Consider the following 27,256-nt stretch of genomic DNA (forward strand, 5'->3'; position numbering starts at 1 on the left):
GTTTATTATTATAAAAAGCATTCCTTTTTTACTATATGGTCCAAGTGTGATATGTGTCATGTCATTTTAAGTTAGATTTGTAAAACCTGTTCAAGGTTTATAATTATCTCGAAAATGTTTTTGTTTTCTAAAAATTCACATGCTTTTATTCTGAAAGTGTCACCCGGAAGCAATTGGACGGCAAGAAACGCATGTTTCCTGTAGTTTGTGTTGTTTTGCTGAAGCCAAAGTCAAACACGTACACACGCTGTACCATAATGAACAACTGCAGAAGAATAGCACGTAATTGTGGCTGTAGCTCCGGACTGAACAGCCTCATGTCCCGCTTCAAGACGCGGACAAACGGTGACTCGTGTCCCGGAGCAGCGCCGTCTCACAACCGGGGTCAAGCCACCGTTGCCGGGGGGAAACCCCGGTTGACAGCGGCCGACCTGGCTCAGCAGGTCCAGCAGGAAAAGACGAAGACACCGGCTACCGAAACTCCGATGTCCAAGCAGCAGAAGAGGGTGATGGAGTTGAAACAATTCACTCTGCAGCTGCAAAATGTTCACCCGAACGTCCTGGCCAAACACCTATTCAGAGGCGTGTTGTACCAGGACAAACATGTAGTGGTCATCAACAAACCGCACGGTGTCCCGGTTCAAGGTAGACCGTTATAGCTTTCATTTGACCACAGTTAATCAGTGTTTTGAAAAGGTATTAATGTGGAATAAGAAAGAGTGATTTGTAGATTATAAGATTGACAAAAACACTAGTAATGTTTCTTCATCCCTGCTTTTCAGTTCTGTGAAGTTTAGAGATATTTGATCATGTCATCGTTTACATACTTATTTTTCCAATATCTAAACAACAAGTGCGTATTTGTTGTTGCTGTTGTCTATCAGATGCCTCCAGGGGTACAGCCATCTCATCCGTACTTCCCGCCCTTTCTAAATTGATGGATGGAATGAAGACCAAATCGGATTCACAGTTGTTCCCTTCTCTGGGACTGGAGAAGGAGACAACAGGAGTTCTCCTACTGGCCAGGAGTGACGAGGCAGTGAGTTACATACTCAACATGCACAGAGAAAACAACGTGCAGAGGAAATACTGGTAAAACATACAGTAAATGTATACCCATGTATACCCTATAGAGACACACGCCAGAAACTCAATCTCCTGTTTGCTTCCACAGGGTCATCACAGTCGGTGTACCTGTGCCATCTGAGGGAGTCATTGATATTCCCATCATAGAGCGAGAGGTCACTGGCCCCAAGCCACACTACAAGGTGTCTCTTCTTGAGTGCTGTTATTATTTCTCAGGTCAAATACATAGGTGAATTTGATCACCTATTCATATGTGTACAGCAAACGTGTGCTGGACAGCCGGAGACACGGATGCTCACCCTCAATGAAAACATGGCAGCCACTGAGGACATGAGGAAAAACAGATTATAGTCACTTCATACTAAAATCTTTGGCTGCTCAAGTCTACAGAATATGTTGACTGCTTTATCTGGCCATTAGACAGCCTTTTGTTTGTTAATGAAGTCTGAAGATTTTACATCGCAGCACACAGGAGTTGTTCCTCCTCCATCGCTTAGTTCAAATGTGTTATTTTTGTGATGTGGGCGTTTTGAATTTGAATTTACCTCAACAAACAAAGCAGAAGTGGACGAGCACCTCCCATATCACCATAAGCTAAAAACCCTTATTTTCTCTGTTGACTTTGGTGTGTGAGATTGAGTGATTCACAAACTCCAGTTTCCAGTCAGAAAAGACTGTCTGACAGTGAGCAAGTGGTGAACACCAACCGTACCTTATTTTCCTTGTGCTGGCAGCCATGTTTTCAGCCTTTATTTCTCGGTCCCTTTACGACACTTTAACCCATTTCATAAATGACTATCTAGTGATTTTTTTGGGGAAACAATGTTGCCATTATAGAAGAACTGTGGTGTCCACTATCTCAATTCTACTGTCTAACATTTCAGATGGGGTTAAGTCCTCTTTTCAGAATGAATGACTCGGGTGATGGTGTGACCAAAGTGCGAGGTCATCGGCAAGCTCATCCCGCTGTGACCAAGTACAGAGTCCTGGACAGCAGCACTGGCTGTAGCCTTGTGGAGCTTCAGCCATTAACTGGTAATGATGTTGTCCTTCTAGGAAACATCAAAGCTAATTACTGACAAACTAGTAAATCTATCTTTTTTGTTTCCAAGTAAAATTGGTGATTTCCTTCTTTTTTTTTTTGTGCCCACAGGAGTGAAGCACCAAATGAGGGTTCACATGGCATTAGCATTGGCATGTCCCATTCTAGGTGACCATAAATATTCCCACTGGAGCAAACTGGCACCACAGGTAATATGTTTCCAGAGTAAAACAAATTCAAAGCAATACATGTACATTAAAGCTGCTTTAAGATGAACTCTGAACTCCAGAGATTCTCTAAATCCCCCTTACCAGGGGTTGCATTGATGGCTGCTGAGATCTTAGTGCTCTATCCCTCTATGGATTCTTCATGCAGCAAAAACTTATTGAGACATGGCCTGTGTGGTTGTGTAAATAGTGTCCTGTTCTGTGTTTAGAAAGTTGTCTTAATTAGTGTTTAAACAACTAAAATCCTATGTTTTGGGTTGCAGAAATTACCAGAACGCGTGTTGAGTAAGCTTGGACTGGAACAGAGCAAGAGCCGGTACATTCCTCTTCATTTGCACGCACGGCAGCTGACGCTATCGCGCGCCAGCGAAGATGACATCGATGTCTCCTGTCCACTCCCAAAATACTTCACACAATCACTGAAACACCTGCATTTAACACTTCCTGATAAAAAGGATGATGAATAAAATAAATCTTCGCTTGTTTGAATGTATGCAAGTGGCCTTGTTAAGAACATGATGTCATGTGTGGGAAAAATATGGAAATGTTTAGGTTAAATGGAAGATTTGTTTGTATAAAGAGAGTGAAATTAACTGCACAGTGCTTTTTTTAGTAATAAACAAATGGAGCAGAACTGTATTACAAGTATTTTTGTCAATGCAGTAAAATCCACATTTACATGTTATTTCCCTGTAGGTACCACAAGGCTATGGGGTGCTCTAAGAAGTCATTTTTAAAACAGTACTTATTCCAAGGCTATAGAGCATGACACACTTCCATATTTGAACACACATTAACGTTGCATTCACTACACAAAGCAGTTTCCATCTCCACATCCTGTTTAATAACCTGCTATACACCTGTACACGGGAGTAAGTTGTCAAAAATCTTTAACGGGTGATCTTTAAATCGACAGCTTTGACCTGAGAAACATGTTTCCACCCGTCTGTATGACGACAAATATAGCACTTGCGCTTGTGAATAATTGAGGTTCACCTTGACGAGCCACAGCCTTAAATCATGTCATTTTGGGGGGGAAAAAAAACAAAAACAGGCACAAGTTAAGTTTTGAACGTATCAATACATCAATTAAAATGCAGTCAATATGCAAGAAGTCATAGCAGTGGTCCCACTCGTTGTCCCTTTAAAATGCAATGCATCATAGTGGGACCTTGAGGGAAAAAGAGATGTGGTTCAGGTTATGGAGTGAAGGGAGAAATATCTTTGTATATTAAGAATGAACTCTTCAGGAAAATGGAACACCTTCGCTCAGCTGAGAGAGAACAGCTAAAACCATTGATTATGATCCTGCACCAGTGAGAAAACAAACCTCACTTAACTGCCAATTAACTTTAACATCTGTGGTCAAGAGAACAATCAAGAACTGTCCACCCAATCAGCTGAATGAAAGTGATTATCTCTCGAGTGCGATCACAATACACTCCTCAAAACATTGACTGTTTCAGAAGTTGATCCACTTTATTTGAGATGGTCAGTGATGTTTATAGAGTCAGGACAGGTACTGCATAGTCAACAATCGGTGACTGTAGAACTAGTTCCCATGAGTCCAAGCAGTTCTTTTAGTTTAACCCACGTTCTATGGACCAGCACCTATGATCTCCTGGATCTCTCGGACCACGATGATGCGAGCCAGCATGAGTTCCACTTGCTGACTTGTGATGGGTTGCGACGAGTACCACATAGGGCTGTTGGGTGCAACGACGGGTTCTGGAGTCATGTAATATGCATCATTGCGTCCTTTAATGCTTTGAGGGCTGGAACAGGGGAAACAGAAGAAGTCTGATTTTGTTGCACATACTCAAAAAACAATACCGTCAAGCAGAATGACTGTTTCTGTTGTGTCACTCACCATTTGAAGAGGTAAAAGTCATAGAGTTTAATGGGACAGCGAAGTGGGTTCTCTGGATCCTCAATCTGTTCTTCGTACAAGTCATCAGTTCCTGAAACAGATGCCAGAGAAGCGGTCAGCATCAACAATGCCTGCAGGTCAAGACTTAAGTCTGATGGTAACTCAAATGAACACCTTTCTGTGTGGCACTTTGTGCTTTGAGAAGGCGGATGCAGGTTGCTTTGTCCTTGGCATTAGTGGGGTTCTTCCTCGTGTGACGCAGAACCTTGGAGAAAGCTACTTTCATGTGCTGTGCGGGTGAAATCAGGCGGAAATATCTGTGACAGAGACACAAGAAAGATGTAACTGCATGTGAAATCTTTAAAAACAGAACAGATCTGGATCACTTAGTGTTGGTTGCTCACTTAGTATTGAAGTACATGAGCGTTGTGAGCAGTGTGGCAGGTGAATGTGCACCAAGTTGTTTACACTCCCACAGCATCTCCTCTGTCACATGACTTGGAATGATGTAACCTATGATGTAAACACACAATTAGTAAATCCTTTCAAGAGGAACAAAAAGACACACATGTTGTGTTTTGGTCTTACCTAACGGATGAACACTGGGTTTCCAACCATCCAGGATGGTGTGTAAAGACTCACAGAAACGTGTGTAATACGGATCAGAGAAAATATCATCCACGCGTCCGTTTTCAGAAAGATACTACAGAAGGAAACATATTTCACTGCCTTCATATTCCTCTTGTTACACTTTACAAAATGTCCACGTATCATAGGCCGGGTGATACTAACCTTTTGCATACACAAGAAAACATAATACAGAACATCAGGTGCAAACTGCTCATCTTCTAATCCACGCGCTTCATGTGTCATCAGAGACAGACCCAGGTTTAGTTCTGCAACCGCACTGGACACCAAGTCCTCCTGAAAGCGCAGCGGCTGCCGACCTGGATACAGCCACAGACACATTTCATTAGTGCTAGCCCTATAATTTGTTATTATAAGAAGGAAATGTATTGAGAAGAACTCCATTAACAGACAATTAATCAGAAAAAATAACTGCTTCTGCTAGAGGCTAATAGATACAAATTGTTTCAGGCTGACTTACGTCCTATGGGTGCCAGCGTAACCTTTTCCCGCTTGCTTAGCTCAGCGTTTTTTCTCTTTGCCCAAAGGCTCCACACCTCCAGACCCTCCTCTGGCTTGAGACACACGGGAACCAGAATCTCGGTAGGTGGTTCAGCATGAGCCTCCGTCTGTATGTGGCCCTGAACCAAAATAAGAATTCAAAAATGCTTATGGCAAAGAGGGCATCAACAATAAAACACACGGCAATGATCCATGATGGCGATAGTTTCAAAACAAATAAAAAAACAGGCTGTTAACCATTGGACACATTTAACTACAGCCACAGAGTAGAACTACAGTGTGGTTTGTAGGGAAAAGTCGGGTCTCAGCTCTAACCTGCAGATGGAGCTGCTGTTCTTGTCCCTCTACTCCTTGGCTCTGTTGTTGATTTGGGTCCCATATGTGTACCGACTGCGTAGTGTTGTAAGTCCCTCCTACAGTCTGCACTGCCACAGGGATGTGAATATTCCCGTTCATGAACTGCGCTGGAAACAGGGTCTGTACTATTTCCTCCTGTGTCCCAGCAGAGGACAACTGCACATCCGCAGACCTTGAGGAGGAACAAGGGGACGATTTGTCCTTACCATTGGTGGTGGTAACTTGCACTGTACTGTATGTATCCTGTGGTATAGCGATGTGAGTTACACCGTGCTGTTGTGGAGCAGAGTACACAGGTATGGTCCAGGTTTCTCCTGTGGGACCTGTGATGGTTCCTGTAGTGCTGTACAGCTGAGCACTGTCAACAGTGAGCAAATCTGGTCGTAGGGACACGTAACTTTGCTGCTGTCCCTGAGGAATGGCTAGTACAGTAGCGACCTGCTGACCCTGTGGAATAGTATACGACACCGATAGAGGGACATCCACCTTTCGCTTCTTGGCAGGTTGGAGTACAGCTGACACAGAGCCCGACCTCCGCTCGTCCTCCCTGGGAGAGTCCTGTTGCTGAGAGGGAGACATGGCCTCTATGGTTTGGATCTGGATCTGTTGGCCACCTTGTAGCTGTATTTGTTGGCCACCTTGTAGCTGTATTTGTTGGCCACCCTGTAGTTGAATATGTTGACCATCCTGCAACTGAATTTGTTGTCCCCCCTGCAATTGAATGTGTTGGCCGTCTTGTAACTGAATGTGTTGTCCACCCTGCAGTTGAATCTGTTGGCCATCCGGTAACTGAATATGTTGACCATCATGTAGTTGAATATGCTGGCCAGCCTGGAGCTGAATCTGTTGGCCCCCTGGCAGCTGAATGTGCTGCGTTCCTTGTAACTGGATTTGTTGTCCTCCAGCTACAGCTGCAACCAACTGAGCCTGAATCTGTAAGTTACAGTACGCGTTAAAGAAAACGAATGGCAGAAATTCACCGTGTGGATACACTTAATGTGAGTGCATAATATCAATATAGTACCTGCTGCTGCTGCTCCTCTGTGAGCTCTGCATGCTGGACAAGCTGGGTTGTGGAGATTCCCTGCAGGTCCTGCTGAGACTGGGAGGCCACCTGAAGAACCTGGCCAACTGTTTGACTCTGCTGTTCCTGGATCTGAACCTAGAGTGGTGTCACGAAAAGTAAAGAGATGCATCGGAAATATCATTTACTGTTCACACAAAACAAGTCAATGTATCTCACTTTTTAGTATTTCAAATAATAAAATGCCAAGCTGTTCTGATAAAAAAGCAACCAATACTAAGCTGATGTGTGTATTATAGTAATATTTACACATTAAAAACAAAATGAGAGACAAATGCAGCAGGAAAAGAGAGGACACGGGGCAGATAAAATCTGGAGTGAAAGAATGAAGGATTTAATTAGTTTGCTTCCAAGGGGGTAAATAACTATTAATGGCAGAATCAAATATTTTGTGTTGTTTTGAATTGGAATCATTTAATCCTTTCTCTCATCTTGACTCAATAGCACATAAATTCAAGTGTCAACGCTGACAGATCAAAGCTACGCAAGTCCAACTGCAGTTAATTTAACTGTAACTAATGGAATCAAACACTTTTTCCTCTTGACAGTGAGCAGTGATTGTGTTTCTGGGCCACTCCAGTCAGCTTCATCAATCTTGTTAAGTTTTTGAGCCACTGAAGTTGGGTGTAAACTAACCTGCACTTGAAGTTGTTGTTCAGACCCATGATGCATTTGGGGTGAAATCTCTGCTGAGGTCACCTGTACCTATTGTGAAACATGCATGTATATTTATAAATGTGTAAAGAAAAACAAAACAAAAACTAAATACTTGAATTTGGGTGAAAAACTTTCATGTCATTACTGATATATGTGTTGATTATTTTCTTGGTCAACTGATTATTTGTTAGGTATGTGAAAAGTGTCAAGCAGTGTTTCCTGCATCCTAAAATAATGTTTTCAAATGTCTTCTTTTATCCATACATGTAATTAATCATTAAAACAGTTGGCAATTCATCTAGTAATAGAATAATCATTGACACGTTGTTGCAGCCCTATCTCAAACATTGCTTCTTACTGGGTAACAGAACAACTAGGTTTGACCTTGAAGGTTTTTCGTGGTACAAAATAGTTGGAAATCATCAGGCCAAACATTTTTATACACTTGACCCATTCCTGACCGAGTGAATACAGGTGTGTGGGTTATCGGTGGATGTTAAAGAGGGTTGTGTGGAAGTGTGACATGCCTCCATGTATTTAAATAACAAAACAAAAAAACAATGTCACATCAAATACAGGCAATAAACAAACTATCCATAAACAGCCTTGTGTGCAGCAGCCATTTTGACATGTTTTAGCAGGAAAGGAAAGATGTTTGTGTTCTCATGAATGATTATTCAGTTCAGTTCAGTTCAGGACAATGGTAGTGTGACAGAAGCAGCTGAACCTGAGGCCTGGGAAATCAGCCATTATGAATGTATTTATATCTGTAATTCTTCTGCCGATACCTGTGAAAAATGGCTACTGTGCAAAGAGCCCTTTACAATCACAATAATAAACAGCTAGATTTGTGCATAGTGTTTTACTTAAGGAAATGGTTTGTAGTAACTTTCTTCATTTAAACCAGGGAAAAAAAACTAAAACTCCTCTTTCCCCTTGGAGTAGTGTCAATGTGTGGTTCGAGTGTGTGTGTGTGTGCAGCAGATTGCATCAGACTGAAAACTGCAATATTCAAATATATCCACTGTGAATCTTACCGGGCAAGCTAGCTCTAAGAGCGATCCTGCCACCTCTGTACTGTCCGTGTAGATACAGTTGGTTTCCTGATGCTGGTAAACCATGGCAGTGGTGGTGGCTGCTCCTTCCTGCTGGGTGAACTCCTGCAGCACCTCTGGGCCTTTGGCAAGGCACTCCAAAAACTCCTTCATCCTGTGCTGCGGTACAGTGCGGGCCTTCTGCCGCACATACTCATCGAAGGGGACCACCCCACTCTCCTGCTCATTCATCGTCACTTTAAACTAGAAGGAAGGAGAATAAGTCTTTAAAAAACTAATCAAGTGCCACAAAACAACTGACTTTTATAATGCACTGCACTGAAATCTAAAACTCGGATGGGTCACTGGTGGTTTCTCTTGAATCTTTCTTAAACACGACATACTTAGCTAAAGCCTAAATAATATGATTTGGATTTTTTTTTCTTTTTTATAGGCAACGTAGGAATAAAATAAAATGTCAGTGCATTTTGACTTGTAATGCCACTGTATCTCGCAACATAAACATACATACTATATGAGTGTAAATGTATATTATCATACATGTGTTTGAATACGTTTTAAACACTATCTTTTAAACAATATTCATGACTATTAACACTTGGTCTGGTCTGGTCATTCCATTCACGGCACAGCTATTGGTTAGCAAGCTAGGTTCCCACTCATTAGCAACGCGTCGTTTTGTCACGAGCGCTTGTGAATATTCGACCGAGAAACTGCATTTAACACAGTATAAAACACATGCTCCGTGTAATGGGTGTATTAAAGTCGGTGTATATATTGGGAACGTTTAGCCAACATTAGCAGCATCGGACCATTCGTTGCCGTAACATGAGGCTAAATGGCTAGCTAATGGCTATGCTAATGTTAGCTAGCTAGCTCGACGGCTCTCTGTATCCTGTCATGCTACCTTAAATAAAACGAAATCCTCTCCTTTCCGCCAAGGCACGGTGTTTAAAACCAAAATGCTGATAAACGTCTAACAGCTACCAGCAGCACACCATGCACTTCGCTACATATCGCATGTAGCAGCGGTGTAAAGTCCCGCAAAAACAATGCTGTGATTAGATAAAAATGTAAGCAGCAGCAGCAGCAGGCGAGGTCTCTGACGTCTGCTTGTTTTAGGGAGAGAGATCCAGGCTGCAGACTGTCCGTGCGAATAAAACAAGTTCCACAAGCTCCGGCAAAAAGCAAAGAATGATTTATCCAACACAGTCTCGAGTGGTAGCGACACACCGTGCATCAAACAGACGCACACACGGGCACAAGCGGGCCCACGGTGTTTATAGTCTGGTATAAAATGACGGAAGTACAGGCCTCCTCGTCGACAACAACAAGGCGACTCCTCTTCTTCAGAATGCTGGGCTGCTGCCGCGCTGTGTGTCCCATTATTCCTCTGCAGGAGCAGGAGCTGCACTCATGTGAGGCTCTCTGTCTGTAAAAAAAATCTACTTATTCTACTCATAATATGTCACACACCATCACCAATATTCATTTAAATGAATATCTGGATATTTAGAAACAACCCATATTATCGGCACTTAAACACACGGTACGTATTACCTGTCATTGTTCAAGGTACTGTAAAGTTAAATCTATATACATACATAGATAGATAGATAGATAGAATAGAAAAACACAATCAAATAATGAACATATTTTAATATGATACATACATCAAATCTGAAGATGTGTGATTATGTTGTGCAAGTTATTTATTTCATACATTTTGTTTATTACTAAACGTACACAAACTCATGAAAGACCATGATTGTACAATGCACTCATACTCCTGTTGCATTTCGTATAATAAGAATAAGAAATAATAATTAGAAGAATAAACTTAATTTATGCACTTTGTAAGGTTATAAAGTGCTTTACTAGGTTCCAACAGTAAAATAAAATAATACAATAAAACAAATATAAACAGAATCTGAGTTGAAATGCTTTACTTGGCTCTGGTAAACATTTGAATGTATGTACCTTTAACAAAGTCTAACTTCACCAGTCTGCCTTAAAGAGCCAGGCATGTGCCAGTGAGGGCCTCCCCCTGTTTGCTCCACAACAAACTGCCTCTCCACCACCTTAAGGTGGACCACGACAGATGTACTGTATGCCTAGGCTATGCCCTTAACAAACTGGAGAGGGAAGAGTTAATTCCCACACTCGCTGCAGAGTATCTGTAATTCTGCTCTCTGGTGGAGGTTGTTGTGGTATACAATATTCTGTATATGAATATTGATTTTTCTTTTTATTATTTTTCTTTCATTAAAACATTTAGTTACTCCTCAATAACTGAGAAAATACAGATTTGTACAGTTCATACTGTAAAAATCCTTCACACAATAGCTGTAAATAAATTGGTAGGTGCAATATGTGGACTGTAATTAAACAATTGTGTTTGCCTTTTAAATCTCCATATGTAAAGACAAGCACCAAGCAGATATTAATGCATGTATTTTAATTAAAATACCAGAGTTAGTTGGCTATACTGAGGGGAAGTTTACTTCTGACAATGTGTTTTTGGTAATGTTGTAAAATAACAGTAATACTTGCACCACAAATAGGCTTGTATGTAAAGCATTGGGCTTTTTTTCTCCAATGTTTCTGCATTATGTTTGTTCACACACACAGGTTGCATTTGGAAAACCAGGTCACCTGCATGAAATATGTAAATTATGTCAAAATTGACAACGCCCTTCATCACTGTTCACAACTCCACCTCCCTCAGACCACAGACACCAATGATGGAGACACAACAACACAGCTTATGTAGACTGTGGGTGGATGTCATACACCCACAGTCTAATTCTGCTTCTCTTCATCATTTGTCATAGAGAGGAGTTGAACTGAATGCTCTCATCAGTGATGCATCTACATGACTAGCCCCAAGATGATGTCACCTGAGCTGAAATATTCAGTCAGCGTCTCTGTGGAATACAACCACCAAACCATGTAGATGTAAAATGCTCATTTAAGATGTATATGTTTTGGAGGGGAAAAAAAGAATAGGTATTGGACCTTCAATGGATTTTTAGAAATAGTTTAATGGTTTTACATGGAAATAATAAAAGCCCAAATGCACATAAGAAAATTGAATTTAGGCTGGATATTATGAGCAGTGCAGTGAGAGTTGTATGACAGTGGTTTTATGAATGTTCTGCAGGACTGACCAGTTTTCCAGACCATTATCATTAAAATTCCTGTCATCTGAGTCAACAGATCTCCTCCTCTCCTCAGTCTCTTTGCATTACGTACTGGTTAAATGTTCAATGAGCATTTATTATGTGGTATAGAAAAAAAGTGTGATTAGATTGATTCATTTAGTAAAATAAAGCACTTTTGTGATTTTTTTTTTGGGTCGCCATACTCATTTTAGGTAGGATTTATGTATATATGTTTTGAGTAACGTACACTAAATCAAGTTTTAATTAATTTACCAAACATATCAACATGGAAATTATTAATGTTTGGTGTATAAGATATGGCTGTAAATCAGTCACTTTATCATATATATATATATATATATATATAGAGAGAGAGAGAGAGAGAGAGAGAGAGAGAGAGAGATGTATGAATAAACTAGTCAAACAACGTTATGGATATCTTTAACTGAAATTGTGATGAGTCAGAAAACTGGAATTATTGTAGATATCAGTTAAGTGATAGATGTCTTCAATTGAAGTTTGATCTCTGCTATTAACTTCCAATCTGTTTATGCTGATGACAGACTTTTTTAACATTTCATATAGACAAGATATTCACTACTAATATCTGCAATGTCATTCTTACCAGTCAAAACTACAGTTGCAATTCACTTTTAGAATGACATCACTTTTGTCATTATAGCTCTATATTTCCCGTTTCAGATTTCTACAATGTCATTGTGAGTGGTCACAATTCAAGTTCAAAATATCTTTAATTATCCTCAATTGAAGATATCAAAACGTAAATACCCCCATACACAGGAATGACAAAAGTGATGTAAAAACTTAATTATGTATGTCTGTGATATTATTTTGACGAGTAAAACTGAATTATGTAAATATGTGACGTTATTTAGACTTATAAAATCTGAATTATGGATATCTGTGACATTATTTGGACTAGTAAAAACTGAATTTTGGACATCAGAGACAGCAAGAAGACAGCAACATGACGTCACAGATATCTGTAACGGCAATTCCATTCAAAACATTGAGTTTATCTGTGATGTTGATTCAAGTTAGTCAAATTTAGCTCGGTTTAAACTTATCGCACATGTTCATAAACATAGCGACAGTCACTGGCTCCAGAATCATCATCATGATCGTCGTCTTCCTGATGACGTTAGACCGTGTGAGCTGTCTGCCGCTCAGCTGTTCTGACGTCGAGACGCTGTGTGACGTCACCGTGGGAGTGTTCCACCGTCGGGAGAAATGAACGGTCATCAACACAATCCTCTCAGCGCTCATGTAAGTTCACACCAGCGAAATACTTTGATTTTATTTTGCGTACCGCTCAATGAATGAAAGGTCCTGCCGTGGTGTTCGCTCCGGCCGGTTACGAGCGTGGCTTGTGTTTCTGTCACTGCCGCCTGGCGCTGCGCCCTGGTTTCGCCTGTAGCTAACCATGGCTGATGTTGTTTTTTTTATTAGCTCGGGAGCCTAGCCAGCTTGCTTTAACTGACAGGCTGAGTGGATGAGTGGCGAGAGAGCGCCTGTTTTGCCCCCCCGGGGTAGCTGAGAGTGGGCGACGTTCAGTGTATTTTACACGTGAGTGATGGCTTTTAAACCTATACTCGTGTACGTAAACGTAAATGTTGGCTCTTTGGAGACAACACCCATGTGCGAGGTGAAGTGCAGACCAGGATGTCGACTACACTCGCATTGTTTTAATCTCGAAGAACAATTTTGACTTTTTAGTCGTCAATAAGCACAGAATGATGCTATGGAAAGAAGAAGACAGCCTTAGTTATTAATGTAAATATACACTGGAGGAACTGTAGCACAACACCGCCATGAAATACAAGACCCCTCAGATGTGACTGAAGCCTAATATTAGCATGTAACAGTAAATATTTCCACTCTACTCTCAGCTATTGTGTTGAATTTTAACATCTGTGGGGCCAGGTAACTACTACATTTACTGTAAATAATGGCGATGGACTCACTAATGAAATCAATGTAAAAATAAAAAAAGGTTAACGCCTATAGCAACGAATAAGGTGTTAAAATTCGCTTTTGATTAGCCTAGCAGCATAAATGATCTGTACAACTTGGCCTGTCATTTAGCAACATATTCTTCATTCGAAAACCGTGTTTTATGCCGCAAAACAAAAGAAAATAACGAGAGGAAAACACTCGAGTAGATAAATGTACAGAAATGATCTGCTAGCTTGGCATCTTCAACTCCTCGGTGAAGCTAACTTAATGTGGAGGGCGGTTAAACCAAACGACACACTTTACATTTGGTGGTTTGATGCAGCTCAGGTTTGTGGCAGGATTTTCCAATAGTCTTGTGAATATTGGACACTTGCGCGTCTGCTAACAAGGTGTACGACAATGTTATATTCGCCCCGCGCAGCAACACCGGTGTGCACCGCAGAGTTAATTAAACACCCCCCGGTGCACCGCCTTAGCTTATATTGCTAGCTGGATGTAGGAGCATAGAAGCCAGCAAAACGGCTGCAGCGATAAATTCTGCATTAATTTAACGCGGCGCTCCACAACAGTCCGCAGTAAAATTATAAACTTCATTGACGTTTTCAACACATTTGTCTTAGTTCTGTGTGAATCAAAGTCCGGGGCCTGTGACCGTTGGCTGGCTAGCTGCTCATATCATCCTCTGCTTATCCCTAGCTAACGTTAAGCCTTCGGGCTCAGAATATTTAGTTACATATTACGCATATCATTGTACATTTTAAGCGTGACTACAGTCACAGTACACATGCTGACATTGAATTTACATGTTATCTTCTTCGAGCAATTTAATTTACTAAACTTACTATCCTGAATGTATGTTTACAGTTTCTCTCTAAACGCAGCATAGCCCCAAAATTCAAAAAAAGAACTTCTGAGGTCCACGCTTAGATCATGTAACACGACATTTAAGTGAACCAGACGACCAACTCTGTTACCAAGGAATAAACCTCTTCAGTGAGTACCAATTTGGCCATACGTCTTCAGAGAGACGTCATATGTATACTTTGGAAAAACTCAATTAAACAATTTACCACAAAGGCTATGTATGTATGTTTCAAAAGATTTGGCAAATGGAAGAATCTTAGCAGACTCATCAGATGCATTGTGTGTTCTCATGCATTTGTCTAACCAGAAGGAAGCTTTATTGTTGGTAACAACAGTAGTGTTATTGCTTTAAAAATGATGGCGGCTGTGATGTAATTGGAATGCCATTATGGCTGTCACAGAGATGTTTGTAATAAAATAATACATCTCCTGCACTATGTTGTCTTCACCGTTTGTTGATAACTGCATCATTTTCTTTTTATCTCAGCGGTGGCTTTGTAAGACAGGCGATGCTCTATGTCCTGTAGATATCTCGAGGGGGCTATTGGGCACCATTAATTAACATTAGACATTTAATTAAGCTAACAGGCCCTGGGGGCCTGAGCTGTGCATAATGACAGTGTTGTAATCTTTCCATTTATCTTATGAAGGCGTAGCCTTCTATACGCTTTTTGTTAATGTCCTTATTTGTTCCTTTTCAAGGGATTATCTCTTTAAATGTGAGTGGGCTTTATACACATGGATAATATGGCTTTTTAAGTTTGGAAGCAGCAGTGATGTGTTAATACGATGTTTATATAAACATACTTGACATCAAACCCTAGCCCAAATAGGGGACATTGATTTGGTAAATGTCAACAATAAAGCATTGTACCCCATGTGTTTCTCACTGTCTTTGTCTGCTTTTCTGTTTTTCATTACAGCATGTGATTTTTCTAAATGGGAAAAGCTGACTTAAGTTTGTCCACTGTCTCACCTGAATTACCCAGAGAGAGTGGCACAGAACATTTTCTTGGATCTTTTCCTGCGTTAATAGACCCACACTTCATCATCTGATGACTGCATATAAAGGTATGTTTCTCTAAAGATAGATTCTTGCTGAGTTGTTGAATATCCCTTCCACTAATGGCCGTTACTGTATGTATTATTATATGGTCACATCTGGAGAATAAATACATTTCCCTCTGTTTTTCCTTTGCCACATTTTGTCTATGTGTGTAAAATGAAACAGAACAGTTCACAAATGAAGTAATACTCATCACTTTCAGTCAAATGCTGTAACAATGTTTCTTTAACACAAGTGAAAGCTTAAATGCTCCAAGAGATGCACTGCACTCTGTAGACCTCTGTGACCTTGAAATACACGGCATGTGCAGGGAGTGATAGGCGAATGTTAGCTGACCCACTTCATAGAGAACAGTTTGCCCTCAGCCTGAAGGAGTTGGAGTAGATTCTTTGTTTCATTGTTGTTAAAGGATGTTGCTCGCTGTCTCTGTGGAACTGTGCCTCCTATGTCTCTGTTTCAATGAAAGGCACCAAATGTAACAATAGAATAACACCATTGCTTTATGGCTTAATGTCAGGTGAATTAAGCGATCTCATCCATCTTGAAAGAGAGATCTGTCAAGATGGACAGATGTGAAACAGAGGCCTTGTGTCCAGCCCTTGATGGTCAAAGAAAGAATAGTTTGTTTCATGTTTCTGAGCAAATCTTCTGACTCTACAGAGCAGGCCTGCAGGCCCGCCACCTACTGTACCCTTCTATAAAGTGCTGTCTTATCCAACACTGTAGATATAACAGCAGGAGCAGCAGCACTGAGTAACTGTGTATCACTAATGGAGCAGTACATTGTGTTTGTGTAAGAAAATTGTGCTGGCGGCTTGTTAAGTGATACTTGAGAGATATGCTGACTCGTGGAATAAAGTTTCTGTTTATCTGTGCAAAAATCATGTACAACATAGTCAGATCTGTCACTTAATGCTTTGGATACTTTCTTCATGGTTCAGTGAAACTTGCAACACATCAAGTCTTGTAAAATACCAAATGTGAAACACACTGAGGGCTTTATCACTATTCATTCATTCATTCACTATCTACTCCTTATCCTTTAAACGATCGCAGGGCTAACCCCTGGCACCGGCGCTTGGCCTTGTTTAATAATTGTGTTCATCTGAAAACATACAGTGCAAGAAAACTAGTACAGCCTGTGTTTTAGTTTTGATTTAAAAGTGACTCACTATGCAACTGTGTACAAAACAATTAATATTCACCAAAAAAACACTTAATGCTGTAATTAATTGCTCTGACAGTTTATTTTTTTAGTTGTTTACTAAATGTATTTAGAGCTGCTGGCATATATGCTGTAATATACACTACTATACAAGTGTTGATTTACTGCTCCCTCTCAAGCTTTTAAACAAAGGTCCATAAAGACCATTTCATATGGTCAGCATGTTGGATACTTTTAAGTCTCTCAGCTGATGTCTCGTACATACCTTTTATTACCTGTTATTACTTAGCTGACTTAATGTCCCTGTGTTGCTTCACAGTTCCTATTTTTAACCTCTTATTTTGTATGGAGTGTATTATTTATATATTTTATGTTTCCACTTCATTTAGCAAATCCTGTGTTGTGAGTCAGAAGAGGACAGGCAGGGCCGATGGTAAGAACGCCACCATTCCTTCTTGTTTTCTTCTTGTAGGTAAACCAAAAAGTGATGTATGTAGGCTGTCATATGAGAGCCAAAGACTTGAAATGGTCTTTTAATGAATATGTCCTCGTAATAAAATGAGTCGAGCGCTCTGGATCATCAAACGCCTTCGGAGAATTACATATCAATCACCGTCCATTTACATTTTTATTTACATGTTTTCACACTGTAGTCTTTTTTTTTTTAGCATTATGCAATCACTCTGTTTTGTTGATTTTAATTATTTTTTTTACGATACTTTCTGAAATGTAATTATTCAACTACAATGAGGGCTTTTGTACAGCTGGACTTGACTGCTCTGGATAAACAGCCCAAAGTATCGAATATGAATATCTGCAAAAAGACAAATTTCAGCATTTCAGAAACTGTTCTTCAAAGCTCTTTAGTTTTGTATACTTTTGTTTTTTGCATCACTGGTTTGGCACTGTCAGGCATTACCTTGCTGTCTTTACCATAAATGTACCTTCTGCTTTTAAGTAAAAGAAAATGAAGAAAAAGTTTTTTCCCAGTCGTTGCAAAAAGATGATGTTTTTATAACATTATCAAGAAACCTTAAATCAAGTTGAACAAAAGGGAGCCTGTCTGTGTCAACCCAGTTTATGTTGCTTGGTGGTGGTTTATATTCTGTTGCTGCTTTTTATGTTCATCACTCACTGCTGCATGTCGTAATCCATTTTATTTTCCTTTTGTGGTAGACAAGCATGACATTGAGCCAAGCCACAGATGCATGCCCACTCAAAAGGCCCAACTGAGCACCGTCCCCTCTGCTTTCCGGCTTTCAACCAGCCTATCAGAGGGGGGTGTTGTCAACGGGGCATAGCTATTTCCTGCACCTCCAAGTAGAACCTCACTGTGAAACTGGAGGTCTCTGATGGATCAGGGTAGTAGTGAACCGGTGAGTCCAGAGGAGCCGGACAATGGAGGCCGAACGGAGCTGGAGTACGGCAGGAGGGCGTCGGAGTCGGAGCATGGCTTGTCCAAAATCCCTCGTAATGCCCTGGAGAACATGGGAGCGTTGGGCCATGGTCTGAAGCAATTCTTCCAGCCACAGCGCCGACGCTCCTCCGTTTCCCCACATGACTCCACCTCATCCTGCACAGGCACCCCTTCCTCCGAACCCACTGATGTAGGGTCAGAAGTAGGGGACGCTCCTGCCTCCGTGGCCCTCCCTGTGGATTCTGACAACCCTGCTGCTTCCGCCCCTCCTGCAGCTCTGAGCCGTGTTCTGCAGCAGATCCGAAGTGCACCACCAATGATGAAACGAGGCACCAGCCTGCAGAGCCGCCGCAGCAAGGCGGGGGGTGTTGGGGATCCCCCGCAGAAAGGTAGCCCCCAGATCCACAGGCGCAGTACCCATGAGGCCCTGCTGCAGGCTGGACGCCCACGCTCATCCTCGACTACTGACACACCCAGCAGTCCAGCCTTAGTTGACATGCTGCTGACCTCTGGATACCACTCCACTGAGGAGCCCGACAAGGTGAGTTTTTGAGTGCAGCCCTTGTTCCGACCGGGTTGCAAACCTGAGTCTTCTTGCTGGTGGCACAGTGGTTAGTACTGTTGCCTCACAGCAAGAAGGTGCTGGGTTCAATTCCTGGTCTGGGACCTTTCTGTGTGGAGTTTGCATGTTCTCCCCATGTCTGCGTGGGTTTCCCCCGGGCTCTCCGGTTTCCTCCCACCATCAAAACATGTTAGAATGTTAGTTACATTTGGTCAGGTTGGTCCCCCGTGCTCAGTCGCAGCGGCTCTGATCAACCCTCCATCTGACCTCGAAATTTTCGTTGTGCAATACCAGTTGTTGTTGTATAATGACAAATAAAGATGCTTTCCTTTCCTTTCCTTTCCAAAGGTGCTAACAACTACACCTACTGTGTGGCTCTAGCTTAGTAATACCAATGTTAAATGCACGTGGAACATAGGGGAGGATGAATTATCAGTTTTCATATACAAACATTTCCATGTGAATGTGTTTCACTGAGGTTAGAGGTCAGAATATGGCAATTATTTCACTGAATTCAGCCAATCAATGCTTTAAATAGTTGGTTTGGGGCATTTAACATAAATATTTAACAACTATAAAAGGAAATGACACTGCACCAACAAGGAAATAAATTCATTTGTAAGTTGTTGGCTTTGTGGCAGTAAAAATAAAAGCTAAAACTGACTTATGCTCTAATAGTTGTGCGGCAATGTCGGTAAGTAAATAAACCGAGTGAAACATGTTTTAAAAGGCTGTTAGCTGTGGTTTAGATGTGCTAGGATGAACTGATGAATGGGGAGATGAGCTGTCAGTGGTGGAAGGTCAGAGATTTACCTTTGAGTAGTTGTCACTATGTGCTTTAAGCCTTTCTAAATTTAGCTTTTTCTGTCTGAGTGCACTTTGGGTCAGATACGGCTTGCAGGGAGAATCAAGCTCAGACTTGTGTCTTCATTTTCTTTTGTGATACTAAATGTTTATAGAAATCTGTGAACGATATCTCAAGTGTTCATACCAGCGACATTACAAGAGACTATATAGCATTTTTACCAGAGACTATCTGGAATTAGCATGTTGTAAACACTGCACCATCATGCTAATCTTGTAAAACCTTTCGACCCATCACTTGTAATTTGCAGTTCTCAGCTCTTCTCACCATTTTTTTGCCACATACGCGGCTGATACAAAGGACGAAACCGAAAGCTGCTTTTTGTTGGACCTTTCCCTTTAAGTAAGATGTGGTCATGACACTGTTGTAAACAATCAAAAAGAAAATTCAAGCTATAATTAGCTCACAGCTCTGAAAAGTAGACTAACCGGATCACAAGCTACGACTTGGTGCAGCTACCCTTTCACCAAATTAACATTTATTCGTAGTTTGGAGATGTTACCATCTTGTCATGTAGCTATTGTCCTTCAGTACAAATATATTGTATTTAAGTCAAGTATTGAATGTCCTGTCACAGCTGTACTTTGTGCAAACTGTTGAAAAGGCTAAACAGTTTACAGGTTTTCAAAGTGTCTGGTAACTTTGGAACCATCTATTTTTTGTCTTTTTTGTTTCAATTAACCACATTTCTTTCCCCTCAGCTCTCAGTCAGTCTATGTTAACATCTACATCTCTTGGAACTGGATGACTGCACATTAAAAGGGAACCTTTTCTTCACCTGCGCCACCTGCTGTCTTGAAATTATAGTGACATACACCTGACCGCACTTTTTATGCGTCACTGTCCTGAAAATGATCATTTACCTTTTATAATTTTTATTAATAAGAGCTTTAATACTGGAAGGGAATGATGACTTGATTGAAAAACAATTAATATTATGATTGTTTAATATATGTAAGCAATTTTTCACACCTCTTCTTCCATTTGCTTAATGAAACAGCTGGAACGTTACGATGGATCAGGCCCCGCAGTTTCACCCAACGCCCTCCCCTACAGTGTAGACGGCTATGATGTAGTTGATAATACCCCAGACCCCCAGCGAACTAAACAGGCCATCGCCCAACTGCAACAGAAGATCCTGAAGCTCACGGAACAAATCAAGATCGAACAAACCGCACGCGACGACAATGTGGCCGAATACCTGAAACTGGCCAACAATGCAGACAAACAACAGAGTGCACGCATCAAACAGGTGTTTGAGAAGAAGAACCAAAAGTCGGCTCAGACTATCCAGCAGCTGCAGCGGAAGCTAGAGCACTACCACCGGAAGCTCCGTGAGGTGGAACACAACGGCATCCCTCGCCAGCCCAAAGATGTTTTCCGAGACATGCACCAGGGGCTGAAAGATGTTGGAGCTAAGGTGCGTGTGATGCATTCAATGACCTCTGCCACCGAAGTCCACTCTTTGAGTATTACTGACAAAAGTAAATCTAATATTATTTGTTAACTGCAAGACATTGTAGTTTACAGATTGTTCTTAGACATTTAACTTGCTTGTTATAGTTGTCGCCAGCAGAATGAATAATGCCTGCATTGCACATTGTTGACACATAACTATTGTGTTAGAGATTCTGTTGAAGTGATTATGTAAATGAACATAAATGTTTGCCGTGACCAAAATGTCTGTAATATTACTTTTGTAGAAGTAGTGTTGTGCTAAAGAGCAGAACATTTTATTTATTTCATTTTAGGGACATTTGCACATTAATGAACACGATTGTGTAAACATGCCAGATTACAGCCAGCGGCTAATCTGTTGTCCCCAGGCAGGTTGATGATACAGAACAAATGACATAATGTCCTTGCCTTAGGACAGTTATGTGATTAACAGACAGACATTCCTTGCATTTATAGATAAAATATATCTTTGTAGTATCAAGTACATTTCTCTTCCAGTACAGTATGTGCGTCGTGTTCATAAGTAGAGATGCAGCGTCAGCTGTACACTGATGGTACATCAACATTAGGAAAGCCATTGGGTTAGTTACTGCCTTTGAACCAGATGTCTTCAACTGTCTTGACCTGTTCTCGCTGATAACAGGTGACCGGCGGCTTGTCCAGCTTCTCACAGGCCACACACTCTGCAGCCGGAGCTGTGGTGTCCAAGCCAAGAGAAATTGCCTCCCTCATCCGTAACAAGTTTGGCAGTGCCGATAACATAGCAGCCCTGAAAGACTCTTTGGACGAAACCCAGGGAGATGAAGGTGTCGGTCCCGGGGCAGCGAGGACCCTCGGTACAGGACAGCTGCAGTCCAGCCCAAAGTACGGCAGTGATGAGGACTGTTCTAGTGCCACATCCGGCTCAGCGGGAGCCAATAGCACCGCTGGAGCTCCCGGAGGTCCCCCTAGCTCCAAAGGTAATACCCTCGATCTAACCCAGGCTACAGGATTTGATGCTGTTCTCCATGAGATTCAAGATCTCCGGGAAAACCAACGTCGACTAGAGGAGTCCTTTGAAACCTTAAAGGTCCACTATCAGCGGGACTACACGATGATCATGGAGGCCCTGCAAGAGGAACGATACAGGTAACATAAAATATTCTATATACTCTAGTATAGTAGATGTTTATGGGTCGTACTGTTTGTAATCTGCTGTTGTTTCCACTGCTCTTCAGGTGTGAACGCTTAGAAGAACAACTGAATGACTTGACAGAACTGCACCAGAATGAAATTCTGAACTTGAAACAGGAACTAGCCAGCATGGAGGAGAAGATTGCTTATCAGTCTTATGAAAGAGCACGGGACATTCAGGTAAGCCTCAGTAGAATACACACAATGCTTCTTCTTCTTTTTTTTTCCCACCAGAACCTGATTTTACTGACAGTTTCTACATCTGACCTGTAGGAGGCACTGGAAGCATGTCAGACACGTATTTCCAAGATGGAGCTGCAGCAGCAACAGCAGCAGGTGGTGCAGCTGGAGGGTTTGGAGAATGCCACAGCGCGGACTCTTCTTGGAAAACTAATCAATGTGCTGCTCGCGGTTATGGCCGTCCTCCTGGTGTTTGTGTCCACGGTGGCAAACTGTGTCGTCCCATTAATGAAAACGCGAAGCCGCACGCTTTCTACGCTGCTTCTAATTGTCTTTCTCGCCTTCCTCTGGAGGCACTGGGAGGCTATTTCCGAGTATCTGCATCACTTTCTCCTGAACTCCAGATGACCTGTTTGGACATTTTTATTATTTATACGGTGAAAGGACAGCGTTTGAGGCTCAAGTCTCAACAGTCCTTCCTTTTCCTCCTCTCCTGCTAATTCTCAAAACAGTCAGGAGAATTGCATTGGAGTTTTGTCACTTTATCACTTTTTGAGAAGAGTAAACCAGAGAAAAGGGAGGGATGTGTGCCGTGGACTTTGTGGTGCGGTTGTGGCACAATGCTGGAAGGGTGAATGGGGCGTCGTTGGAGGGGAGGGGCTGAGAGAACTGCACACTTGATTTCTCTCTTGGAGTGAATTTGTTTACACGTGGAAAACGTTGCATAGTTTCCCCACAGAAGAAAAGTTTTATTACTTTTGAGCTGATTCAAGTGGTATTGATTTGATGTCACTGCTATTTTTAATACAGCTGATTGATAGCTTTTTAATTTTCTTTCAACTGTAATGAGATGACAATGTTCTGCTAATTTTAATTATCCACGTTCTCTTTTTGTAAGTCCTCTCTCTCCTGGTCTGTTTTTTCCAGTCTGCCCCCCACCCCCCCCCCCCCTTTCTTTTCCCCTTCATTCAGCCTTCAGTCAAATTTTTGCTTGTGTGACCAACTCTTCCTCTTCTTGCTCACGACACTCTGAAGAATGGAGTGCTTGCACATCGACCTACACTGCTCTGGAAACAGACTCGTCACTGGATCAAATGGTAGTGAGCTCTTAACTCGATTCTCTCGGATGTGTGAAGTCAAAAAACACTGGATCTGCCACAACTAGGATATATTACTGTCCTGAACATGAAGTTTGGAGTTGAGGCCCTGCTGCCCTGTCCTCAGCTGGATCGGACTGTGGCTGTTCCACTGCAGAAAAAAATAACCTATGAATTGAATTAACATACTTGAAGAGCAGTCAAAATGCTCAAAGACTCAGTGCTTCCGTACTGTTTCCGTTAGTGACAATGAAATAGTAATACTTTTTAGTTGATTTTTTTATTTTTTAAAAACAAATAAATTTGCTGTTTTAAAAGGTGAGTTTGTACTGACGTAGTGTTTTTCTGCCAACAAAAGTTGCCTCTTTGTTAAATGCATGTCTGGAGTAGACTGACTTTTAACGGACCCTCAGCTCAACATTACTCATAAACTTGTCGAGCCAGTCTGGCAGTTTGACCATCGTCCTCGCACCAATGACCAGTTTGATCAAGTTACACACTTTTAACCGACAGAGTGCAAATTGAAAAGGCCTCATTCTCCCATCATTAGTGTGAAGCTGTGACTGCAAGGTAAAGTGGTTGCATAAATGCCTTAAATGGAATATGAGACCTTACTCAAAGCAGTTAAACACTATTTGTTTTGTGTTTTATTGAATTGCAGGTCTCAAGTTCAACACCCAGTCCTCAGGCGATGTTGTTCATCCAGTGGCTGTATATGATAAAAGGTAGCTTATGACTTCAAATGTAACAAACATTGAGAGCCTTTAGCAATATTCTTCTCATCACTTACATCAGGCAGTGTTTTAGGCATAAAAGGTCACATTTGAATGTTGGCCTCAGAAGGACAGAGCAGCCGAGGAACAGCCTGAAGTGTGGCAGTGGTAAATATCCCACAACTCTCTCCAGATAGGACTGTTTCTTAAATTCAGATTTAATCTTATGGTTTAAAAAAAAAAAAAAAAAAAAGTGAACACAGGCTTCACTTTGTGAAAGCTCAGAAATTCTATTACTAGGCTGAGCATGTCATAAAACAAGTATTGCACTTCCTGCATATTATATGCAGGTCTTTAAATTCGTTCAACTGCACTCACTCGTTTGACCTGTGGAAGGTGCTGTCACCAAGACAGACTTATGCAGTAATGCATAAACACCACAGCTTGAAAGATATAAAACCTAATGTTTTACTCTGTACCTTTAAAACATAGAGATGCACATTCAGCAGCCTACATTTTACCATTTTCCTTTTTTGCAGATTCACTGTAGTTGTATTTGCAACTTGAATTGTAATTAAATATTGTTGTCATGTTAACTTCAGCAGTACAGCCAGTTGAATTAAACTGGTCAGGACATCCAAAAGATAAGATTTTATTGAGAATAAAAATCAGTTAAGAGCAATAAGTTTATTCTGCCGTCTTCTCCGCGGTCTTCTTGCCTCGTTTCCCAGTTGCTTTAGTGGCAGGAGCGTCAGCAGCGTCCGCTTTAGCAGCCTTACTTTTGGACGCCTTCGGTTCCTTGGTCGCCTTTGCCTCCTTTTTGGGGGCATCCGATGCTCCTTTGTCGTCCTCTTTCCCTGCAGCCTTTTTGGCTTTAGGCTTCTTTGCTGGAGCAGCCTTTGTGGTTGCAGCCTCTTCAGCTTTCTTCAACTTTTTGGGCGGCTTTGGTTCCTTAAATGAATGTATACAAGGATTTGGTAGTGTGTTCAGTGCATGTTAAATCAGTCAACAGCTTTATTACTCTATGCTTAGCCAACACTACTGCAAGTAAGTGTGAAAACAAACAACTCTCAAAGTCCAGTGTTCTAGAATTGGAGATTGAAACATACAAGTTCTGGCTAGTTTGTCCAACCAGGCAACTGTAGCAAACAAAATAGTGGCTTCTGTGAAGAAAGGCCTTTCCTAAAGTATATAAAAACATGTTCTAGGTCTATGGAAGCCAAAGGTTTTATTTTAATTACACTATACTTATGTGTTGTATATTCTGTCACATACTGGACCTTTAAGTGGCACTTTAGATATTTGTATTCAATGAAAAAAAACACAAGTGTGACATTCTGCCCTGTATTTCTAACAAACATTGTCTCACCTCCTGGGACTTGGCACTTGCCTTTGTGGCACCTTAAAAATTAGATAGTTAAACTATAATTAGTATACATTTTACCAGTGTTATACATAATACAAAAAGTATCAGCCCCGTGGTAGAAGTGATACTTTAATCATGACCTCACCTGCTTTTGGGGACTTCTTGTCTGCATTCTTGGCTGCTTTTGGAGCTTTTTGCGCATTAGGATCCGCGTTCTCACCCTTTGCTTTTGCCGCCTTGGCGTTTGGTGGAAGCTTAAGACAGGACGGGACAAAGTGTTCGGTTAATTAACTTACTTGTTCCGCTTCGGTGAAGCTGTGGACCCGACATCTTACCCTGAACTTTCCTATGGCGCCCGTAGTGACGTTGGAGTTGGCAGGGCGCACCAGGGTGCCGTTCTCAATTCCTTTTTTCAGCGCTCTGCGGACCAAGTTCCTCAACCTCACCGAATCCACCGAGGGGTATTTTTGTTTAATGTAGTTCTGAATCGCTTTGGATGAAACCCCCTTGCGTGAGTCCAGCTCTTTGAGCGCCTCTCTCACCATGATGGCTGTGGGCGGGTGAGTTGCAATTTTACGCAGCGCTGCAGCATCTGGGGAATAAAGGATAATGTGCTTGTATTTATTTATTTATTGGAAGAATCACGAATATGGCGTTCACCACACAACAGCATTGGAAACATGTTTAAATGAGTAGATAAAGACCCTAAATCTGGCCTGATTTCCCCCTCACCGTTCTCATCCACCACAGCTTCGCTGGAGGACGGCTCAGCCACCTCAGGAGTCTCCACTGCCACCGTCACTTTCTTTTTAGGAGGCATCGCGGGTAATTCTTTATGAAATTAAAAGAAACACAATAATAAGCAGCTTCTCCAGATGATAAAAGTACCGTGACACCCGTTTCTTCTTCTGTCTCCGTTCTTATGCAGTTGCTTCCGGTACAATTTGACCAGGTGGATCACGCAACACCAGGTGAGACGCATAAGTGGTTAATTGAAGTGGTCAGCTGACACACTCTGCTTTTCATGGCTTCTTTTTCACAGATAACCTCTCATTTGAACTCATTCAACACAAAAGTACTTGAGTACCAGGTCACTAGTATCACAACATATCCAAAGAAGAAGTTTCAGTGGTTATTATGACCAGACTAATAACAGCTACTGATTTACTGGAAATCAGCTAAACATCCAGATGTTTGTCTGAAAAGCCAGATTCATGAGAGTGGTTATGCTCCTCGCTCATCTATTTGGCCATTTATTTATTAGTTATATATTTATTTATTCATTCATCCATCCTTTTTCCATGTATTTAATAATTAGTTTATTTATCTCTTCTGCAAGATCTTTTTGTCTTCTTGTCAGCGAATACCTTTGATATTAATAATATGACAATGTATCCAGACATTATACATGGGGAGAAAGTTTGAAAATTACATTAGATTAGTTGCTGCATTTGTTATTTTTGAAAGTTTGATTACTAGACCTCATGTTTCGACACAGACTCTTATATACTCATGGCGGAACCTTTGATGACCAGGTGAGACGACCTATGATGGAACCTCTGGAGTCAGTGATGAGTTAAGTTGAAAGATTTTATTGAAGACACCTCAGATCCGAGGGGAAGTGAGACAACGCCTGACATCGTTGGCAGTGAGGCATCATTG

General features: G+C 41.4%; 4 protein-coding genes across 8 annotated transcripts; 2 read left to right on the forward strand and 2 right to left on the reverse strand.

Annotated features, from left to right (window-relative positions):
- The first annotated feature begins 161 nt into the window (after nucleotides 1-161).
- On the forward strand, nucleotides 162-2,994 carry LOC131460434 (pseudouridylate synthase RPUSD4, mitochondrial-like). Its single transcript, XM_058630954.1, has 6 exons — nucleotides 162-645; nucleotides 885-1,092; nucleotides 1,175-1,268; nucleotides 1,971-2,121; nucleotides 2,240-2,337; nucleotides 2,619-2,994. Exons 1-6 carry the CDS (start codon nucleotides 192-194, stop codon nucleotides 2,820-2,822), a joined length of 1,209 nt encoding a protein of 402 aa, XP_058486937.1. The 5' UTR covers nucleotides 162-191; the 3' UTR covers nucleotides 2,823-2,994.
- A 182-nt stretch (nucleotides 2,995-3,176) lies between these two features.
- On the reverse strand, nucleotides 3,177-9,920 carry LOC131460422 (transcriptional regulator QRICH1-like). Of its 2 annotated transcripts, XM_058630933.1 has the most exons (12): nucleotides 9,435-9,920; nucleotides 8,510-8,770; nucleotides 7,452-7,520; nucleotides 6,756-6,893; nucleotides 5,690-6,664; nucleotides 5,334-5,493; nucleotides 5,018-5,172; nucleotides 4,814-4,928; nucleotides 4,630-4,738; nucleotides 4,400-4,542; nucleotides 4,226-4,316; nucleotides 3,177-4,130 (listed from the first exon to the last, which is right to left on the reverse strand). In XM_058630933.1, exons 2-12 carry the CDS (start codon nucleotides 8,756-8,758, stop codon nucleotides 3,953-3,955), a joined length of 2,382 nt encoding a protein of 793 aa, XP_058486916.1. In that variant the 5' UTR covers nucleotides 8,759-8,770; nucleotides 9,435-9,920; the 3' UTR covers nucleotides 3,177-3,952. The 2 variants fall into 2 exon arrangements, with proteins under 2 accessions (XP_058486916.1, XP_058486917.1); XM_058630934.1 differs by lacking the exon at nucleotides 7,452-7,520.
- A 2,931-nt stretch (nucleotides 9,921-12,851) lies between these two features.
- Nucleotides 12,852-23,837, forward strand: tmcc1b (transmembrane and coiled-coil domain family 1b). 4 transcript variants are annotated; one of them, XM_058630943.1, is made up of 9 exons: nucleotides 12,856-12,978; nucleotides 13,162-13,278; nucleotides 15,456-15,603; nucleotides 17,153-17,196; nucleotides 17,940-18,721; nucleotides 20,608-21,027; nucleotides 21,709-22,193; nucleotides 22,283-22,418; nucleotides 22,512-23,837. In XM_058630943.1, exons 5-9 carry the CDS (start codon nucleotides 18,116-18,118, stop codon nucleotides 22,824-22,826), a joined length of 1,962 nt encoding a protein of 653 aa, XP_058486926.1. In that variant the 5' UTR covers nucleotides 12,856-12,978; nucleotides 13,162-13,278; nucleotides 15,456-15,603; nucleotides 17,153-17,196; nucleotides 17,940-18,115; the 3' UTR covers nucleotides 22,827-23,837. The 4 variants fall into 4 exon arrangements, with proteins under 4 accessions (XP_058486928.1, XP_058486926.1, XP_058486925.1 ...); XM_058630945.1 differs by lacking the exon at nucleotides 13,162-13,278 and having other exon boundaries at nucleotides 12,852-12,978; nucleotides 18,456-18,721; XM_058630942.1 differs by lacking the exon at nucleotides 13,162-13,278.
- A 1,027-nt stretch (nucleotides 23,838-24,864) lies between these two features.
- LOC131461142 (protein B4) lies at nucleotides 24,865-26,504 on the reverse strand. The gene is made up of 5 exons (XM_058632167.1): nucleotides 26,327-26,504; nucleotides 25,930-26,186; nucleotides 25,740-25,848; nucleotides 25,598-25,629; nucleotides 24,865-25,179 (listed from the first exon to the last, which is right to left on the reverse strand). The coding sequence occupies exons 1-5, from the start codon at nucleotides 26,412-26,414 to the stop codon at nucleotides 24,916-24,918; spliced, it is 750 nt and encodes a 249-aa protein (XP_058488150.1). The 5' UTR covers nucleotides 26,415-26,504; the 3' UTR covers nucleotides 24,865-24,915.
- Between the last annotated feature and the right edge of the window lie 752 nt (nucleotides 26,505-27,256).

This window comes from Solea solea, chromosome 6, assembly GCF_958295425.1.
Source record: "Solea solea chromosome 6, fSolSol10.1, whole genome shotgun sequence".
In the NCBI taxonomy this organism is placed as follows: Eukaryota; Metazoa; Chordata; class Actinopteri; order Pleuronectiformes; family Soleidae; genus Solea; species Solea solea.

Excerpts from the sequence above, each read along its gene's own strand:
- LOC131461142 (XM_058632167.1), bottom strand. The coding sequence starts at position 26,414 with ATGCCTCCTAAAAAGAAAGTGACGGTGGCAGTGGAGACTCCTGAGGTG. Across the intron at positions 25,849-25,929 it reads GCGCCATAGGAAAGTTCAGG|CTTCCACCAAACGCCAAGGC; the intron begins GTAAGATGTCGG and ends TCCTGTCTTAAG. Across the intron at positions 25,180-25,597 it reads CAAGTGCCAAGTCCCAGGAG|GAACCAAAGCCGCCCAAAAA; the intron begins GTGAGACAATGT and ends CATTCATTTAAG.
- tmcc1b (XM_058630943.1), top strand. The coding sequence starts at position 18,116 with ATGGATCAGGGTAGTAGTGAACCGGTGAGTCCAGAGGAGCCGGACAAT. Across the intron at positions 22,194-22,282 it reads CTGCAAGAGGAACGATACAG|GTGTGAACGCTTAGAAGAAC; the intron begins GTAACATAAAAT and ends ACTGCTCTTCAG. Across the intron at positions 22,419-22,511 it reads AAAGAGCACGGGACATTCAG|GAGGCACTGGAAGCATGTCA; the intron begins GTAAGCCTCAGT and ends TCTGACCTGTAG.
- LOC131460422 (XM_058630933.1), bottom strand. The coding sequence starts at position 8,758 with ATGAATGAGCAGGAGAGTGGGGTGGTCCCCTTCGATGAGTATGTGCGG. Across the intron at positions 6,665-6,755 it reads CAGAGGAGCAGCAGCAGCAG|ATTCAGGCTCAGTTGGTTGC; the intron begins GTACTATATTGA and ends TGTAACTTACAG. Across the intron at positions 4,543-4,629 it reads CTCATGTACTTCAATACTAA|ATATTTCCGCCTGATTTCAC; the intron begins GTGAGCAACCAA and ends TCTCTGTCACAG.
- LOC131460434 (XM_058630954.1), top strand. The coding sequence starts at position 192 with ATGTTTCCTGTAGTTTGTGTTGTTTTGCTGAAGCCAAAGTCAAACACG. Across the intron at positions 1,269-1,970 it reads GCCCCAAGCCACACTACAAG|ATGGGGTTAAGTCCTCTTTT; the intron begins GTGTCTCTTCTT and ends CTAACATTTCAG. Across the intron at positions 2,122-2,239 it reads GGAGCTTCAGCCATTAACTG|GAGTGAAGCACCAAATGAGG; the intron begins GTAATGATGTTG and ends TTGTGCCCACAG.